Consider the following 6205-nt stretch of genomic DNA (forward strand, 5'->3'; position numbering starts at 1 on the left):
AAACCTACTCTTTTTATGTTTAGATTTTATCATATGCATGAAGGCCCTGAATTAAAGATTCTATGGCTTTGATACTACATCCTAAGCTTCTAATCATTGAAACTTGAGGCCCGTGGTGAATAAATATGATGCACATGAACTAGCACACTAACTTTCAAAATAAGGCCTCTACACTTAACGGTGAATAACTTGTAGATGCTGATTTTCTAATTTCCTTTATCTAAATGACACATGTATATTAAACTCAAAATCCAATGTTTGAGATTTATGAGTATCTTGATAACACAAATCTCAGAGATACTTATCCTGAGGATAAATCTCAACCATTGGATTTTGCATTTAAAGGGTTGGGATCATGTGTTTTTCTCATGAGTCATTCTTAGCAGTTAAGGGATCCTGACCCTATATATATATCAGGACGTTTCAACGGTCAAACATTGTGACAACGGTTTTTGCCCTAGATGGCTTAGGAGATCATCCTCACAAAAAATCAGCCCATTCCGAGACTTCTAACCCCAGTTTACAATGTTGAAGAATTATGGATCGTCAATTATTTGTAAGCCACTTTTGATGGGGTTAGAAGTTTCAGAATGGGCTGCTTTTTCGTGTTTTTTTGTGAGGATGATCTCCTCACCATAAAGATCATCCTCACAAAAAATCAGCCCATTCTGAGACTTCTAACCCATATAGGCCAGAAACCGTTGTCACAATGTTTGTCCCTTGAGCTGTCCCATATATATATATATCTCGCAGAAAACTAACTCCATAGGTCTGCACTCCAGTGTTATTTGATAAGTTTGGGCATGTATAGCATCCCCTGAAAACAAACAAAGATGGTAAATGAATAGGATAATCAGATCCTTTATTCCCTTTAACTCTTCCATTTTGACCTTCAAAACGGAGCATAATGGAGCCAGAGGATTTATGGAGAAAGCTAATATTATTGACCATTTTTAGTGAGGTTTTGCATTTAGCCAGGTCAATAATTGATTTTAGTGAGTTTTGGACTTTTATACATAACTGAACTCTGGGGCAGTGTCTGAAGGTGTGCCCACAGAAGACCTATACTCAATGAGGTGCACATGAAGCATCTGGTGTTGAGAAGTTCCTTGAGGCTCATGCAATACTCATTTATCTATATTACATTATTGTTATTTTTAAACACCGTCTTATGGATTTTGTAGATCTCTTTCATTTGTTACAAATTTTGGCATTTTAGAACCACCCATTGGGAAATAGGACCAACTAGTTAGATCCCTATACTTTGTGAAATTAAATATTGAGAGTTGGCAGGAAGGAATGAAGTCCGACCTTTAGTTTTCCACAAGAGTCGAGTTTGAGTCATCATTGAGCACCCAACACGGGGAGGCTTGGGCAGCATAGCTGACTTGGCCTGGCTGGACTAGCAGTCTGGGTCGGGAGGCATGCTAGTCCCATCATTCCTTATGGATTAACCTTTTTGGTGGGGGTCGCAATACCGCCAAATTTTGGGAGTTGCAACTCCAACTCCATCTCCAAACAGGCATGTTAATGCATGTGTCACCGATCATTCCGTCAACCGACCTTTGTCTATTTACTGAAATTGTCTAAACACCTCTCCAAAACTGGTTCCAAGTAAGCCTTGGATGGATTAACCTGTGATTGCATTGGAAATGAATTTTTTTCCCTTTAATTCATGTAGGGCTTAAAATGGGTTGGATTGTATCCAAAATCCGAGTGATCTGAATCTGAATTTAGCGGGTTTGGTTCCTTCAAGTGTATCTGAATTAAAAAATGGGTCGGATACGGATTGATGTCCCTTGACCTCGAGTCGGGTACAAATCCATCCTTATATCTACCTAGACCCGAATGATATATTACTTTGTAAGTTATTTTTTAGATTTTTCAACCATCTTTCTCAACCAACAAGTGTGGGCGCAGTGGTCAAGGCCTCCCTCCAAAAAGAGAGGGGTCTTGAGTTCAAGTCACCTTTTGGCCATCTTTAGCGATTTTCCTTGAAATAACCTTGAATGGTTCGGATATGGTTTTAACTAGTAGGATTTGGATATGTATATGAATATACTCATATCTGGACCAACCCCGACCTGTTTAAGCCCTCAATTCATGGAGGGTTCCCTTTGCAAGATAAAACCATTTCCTTCAGTGATTTCGACTAATTGCTGATCTAAAATTTTGCATTAAATAGGTTTTGTTTCTCATTACATGTATTTATGATTGTTTATGTTATTTTCCTCACAACGTTTAATTGTTTTTTAAGTTGTTTATGTTTCTCATCTGCATTATCTTTCTTTGATAGATTGTAATGGATGATCATCAGCGTCCTAATGGAATTCCAGTGACAAGGTTTACTCTCCAATCTATTTATGCTCAGAGTGATGATGAGAAGCTCGAATTTGAATATGAATCAGGGAGCACAAATATTTTGGTAGGACGTTCTCTGAGTTGAATTATGGTGGTTGTAAATTTGTAGTCAACATTATGGAGTCAAAAGCTAACTTTATTTTTTGATCTTATAGGCTAATGATTATGCCTCTCAACCGGAGATATCTCGTCAGGTATGAAGTGTGTTAGTTTCCACAAAAATTGTTTCCCACATGTATAAGCCACCAAATGTAAAGGTCATTGGTCTGTTATGACCAGTCTCTGACGGACTAACCATTTCAGCCTAAATAGTAATGAATAATTAAAATAATTATGAACATTTTATAAATAAAAACATTAACTTACTAGGATTATTAAAAAAAAAAAAACTAAGTCTAAACTAGGGGAAAGTATCGTATAAAATTTTAAATCTAAAATGTTCAAATAAAAACATTTAAACTGAAAATCTAAATAAAAGACATGATAGAAGACAAAGCCCATCACAGCGACAGTTCAATTTTCGTTTTTGTTAGGCAAATGAATTAGTGGTCAGTAATTAAGTGGGTGAAGGTGGGGGTTTTGAACTCAGATTGTGATATCAACACGGAAAAACCTTACCAACTCAGCTACTTATTTTGCTCCACATGATTGCTTGCCAGTCCACGTCATCGAAAGCTTTTCTTAAGGCTATGTTTGGATTGAGAGAAGTGGAGAGAAGAGAAACTCATTAAGAGAAGAGAAGAGAAACTCAATTTCTCTCCACCATGTTTGGATTGACAGGAGAGAACTTGGGACAACTTTGGAATTTTAAAATATCTTAAAAGAGATCTAGGGGCAGAGTTGGAATTATAAAATATTTTAAAAGGGTTTCTTTCCATTTCTATCCTCTGTTCTCCAATTCTTCTCTCTAGTCTCCCCACTTAACAATCCAAACAAAGAAATGGAGAGAAACTCATTTATTTTCTCTTCTCTTCTCTCCATTTCTCTCAATCCAAACACAGTGTATGTCTATCTTGGCTACAACTCTGGGAGTCCCTTTGTTCCTGTGGAAGCTCCTTATGATTTCATGTTATAAGAGAATATTGTCAACTATTTTGCTCCCATCTACAGAAGTGGATTAATTAGAACTAATAATACAAGCGAGAGTACATTTTATCCTTTTAGCAATAACTTTAGCAATGCACTTGTACAATACATTACAATAGGCCTGAAGTCTCCCAACGAGGAAGGCATGGAGATCTTAGGGACCAGAGCAATAGTTGCATTGATCTCTCTGACCAGCTTTCCACTTACAAACTCCCAAGTCTGCCTTCTTTCAGAAGCTTCTGGTTGCTCTTAGAAATCCCTGCCCATCAAACTCCCAAGTCTTCTGAAAGAAGGCAGCAGTGTGTACCCATCAGGTCCTGGGGCTTTTCCCGCATCCATTGAGAAAAGGGCCTTAACAATTTCCTCATCAGAGATATCTTCCTTGGAGGAAACATTTTGTTCTTCACTAAGAGGTCTTTCAAATATAATATTTCCTCCAGGTCTAGTCCATTGGCTAGGAGGAGATCACATCAGGTCTTGGAAGTGGCCAATGGTTTCTTTAACAATTTCTTCTTCCTCAGAAACAACTTAGCAACTTATATCAAATCATAAGGGAGAAAAAACCCTTACCAACTTAGCAAGCTGGCACCTTTGTTAGGAGCTGAAATTTAAATTGGCTAGGATTCTTTTTTTGGCTATTATATTCATTTTTATTTATTTATTGGCTGAGTGTGCTGGAATTATACCTGTGATATATATGGTTGCTATACTGAATATTAAGCAATTTTGCTATTGGTTTGAGCCTTACTGTATTTTGTTTTCTGTGGGTTCCCTACCAAAAGCTACAATAAAAGGGGGTAGAAAATATTTCTTTTCTACGCTTTTGACAGAATAAAAGATAGATATTTTTATTATAAAATTTATAATAGTTCCATCTATTTCTTGTCCCTATTTGTTGTTTGCTGGGGCATTTGGAAAGAAAAAAAATTGCAGTTTTTATTGTGAAGGAATATTCTCTTCGTAATGTCGTATCAGTGTTCTTGGGTTAATGTTTTATTGTTGCGAACTTATCGAGGACTTCAACAGATTTTCCTTTGTTAGACGGAATCTTGTTTGTTATGTGTGGCCGTAGCCCTTAGTGGTTAGGCCCTGTGAGGTTATCTTTCAGGATTTTTTTTTTTCTTGCTAAATTTCTTTTATCTATAAAGGTTAAAAAGTATTAAATATTGCACAACTTATTTAAAGCCATTTTCTTGTTGCTGCAGGTTGAGATTTTCATACGGAAGTTGAATTCGATTCCCGCCTTCACAGCCAACTTAACAGTTGAGTCCTTCAACAGGCGAACCCTTTCTTGAAAGCCCAGTAATATCTACCATTAGTAGCCAAAATATGTAGCAAAATTCCTTTTAATCGTTGTTTGTTTTCCCTATCTTCCCGTGTAATGTCAATGTACAAGAGGTCATGTCCGCGCTTGAAATTCTTGTTTGAATGTCCTGCTGGTAGATCAATTTTAGTGTGTAAAGATTATTGAAATAAACGCAGTATTTCTCTCTTCACATGGTCATATATATGGTAGCGTTAGGCAGCCAGCATTGGGAACCAAAATTACTCAAGACTTCACCAACTTAAAGAGTTGGCACCTTAAGAAACTGATTGATATAAACACGATAATGACCAAATTATCAATTTTATGAAAGTGAAGTTGGTTTGTACTATATTTCCTTGAATCAGGATCAAGTAAGGTGTCCCGTTAATAGGAATGGTGTCTGTGGTATGTTTTGGTAGTAATTTAGAACACATCAGGCTCCTAAGTCGTATATATGACAACATGCGGATGTGTTTTATCTCCTATAGGAACGGGACACTGTTTTAGATCATAATTCTCTTATTTTTTTCGTGGGGTGGATGGCATGAACTTACATTTTGAACTAAATGTCACTAATGTACGTATTTATAGTTCCTTCAAGCATAATGGTTGGTCCATGTTACATAGATTAGAGATGTTTTGGTTTAGGAACCATACAATTGGTTTGGTTGTTTTCATTGAGGTGGGCCGATATGGGATTGGGCTAACAATCCTCCTAGGCTTATGGATAGTGGGTTAGGCCATACGATAATAGCTGAACACCAACCTTCAGGGGTAGAGGGTTTGCCATAAGATAATAGTGAACCACCCTATCCTCATGAATAGAGTATTCGACCAAAAGATAATATAATAGCTGATCCCTCTGCTCTCATGGATAGAGGGTTTGCCATAAGATTGCTCCTGAAGTGGAATTCAAACCCTCTCCCAAGGAAATGTAACACCGTGGAGAAGGACCATGTATTCTAAACTCTCTATGATCTTTATTTTGCTTCGCAACTGACAAGGCACTAACTTGATTGCCAAAGCCTCCTTGGCAAATGGCACACTTGTTTCTCTTCAACTTAGGTTATTGGAGAAGACGACCAGGCATTCCACTCTTTATTGAAGATACCATACTCGCTGAAGAAGATGACTTTTATTAGTACACAAATATGGAGGGGTGAGCAACCTGAAAAATTGCCCAATTTATACATTCGATGGTCCATTGTGCAATGAAAATGTTTATTGATTTTGATCTGTTCACCCATTATATGATCTAGCGTAAACAGGTATGTTGGTTATGTTCCCATCGCCCAACTTGTGAACAGGCATGACCCAATAGACAACTTGCTTTGATGTAGTGTGTCTGATGATTTGATTTTATCTAGACTGGCCCAAACTAGGGGTGTCAATGGGTACCCATTTACTTGGAACCGAAAATCGAAAATACCAGTTCCGGTTCCGTTTTTATTC

General features: G+C 37.4%; 1 protein-coding gene across 1 annotated transcript in view; it reads left to right on the forward strand.

Moving 5' to 3' along the window:
• Positions 1–4951, forward strand: part of MAD1 (mitotic checkpoint family protein) — a 37207-nt gene extending 32256 nt beyond the window's left edge. The window contains exons 14-16 of the mRNA XM_086434650.1: positions 2297–2425; positions 2517–2555; positions 4653–4951. Coding sequence (XP_086290776.1) covers positions 2297–2425; positions 2517–2555; positions 4653–4742 — 258 coding nt within the window. The 3' untranslated portion in view covers positions 4743–4951. The remainder of the gene's footprint in view (positions 1–2296; positions 2426–2516; positions 2556–4652) is intronic.
• Positions 4952–6205: the final 1254 nt, after the last annotated feature.

Source organism: Akebia trifoliata, chromosome 3, assembly GCF_017979445.1.
Source record: "Akebia trifoliata isolate Shusen 1 chromosome 3, ASM1797944v1, whole genome shotgun sequence".
Taxonomy (NCBI): Eukaryota; Viridiplantae; Streptophyta; class Magnoliopsida; order Ranunculales; family Lardizabalaceae; genus Akebia; species Akebia trifoliata.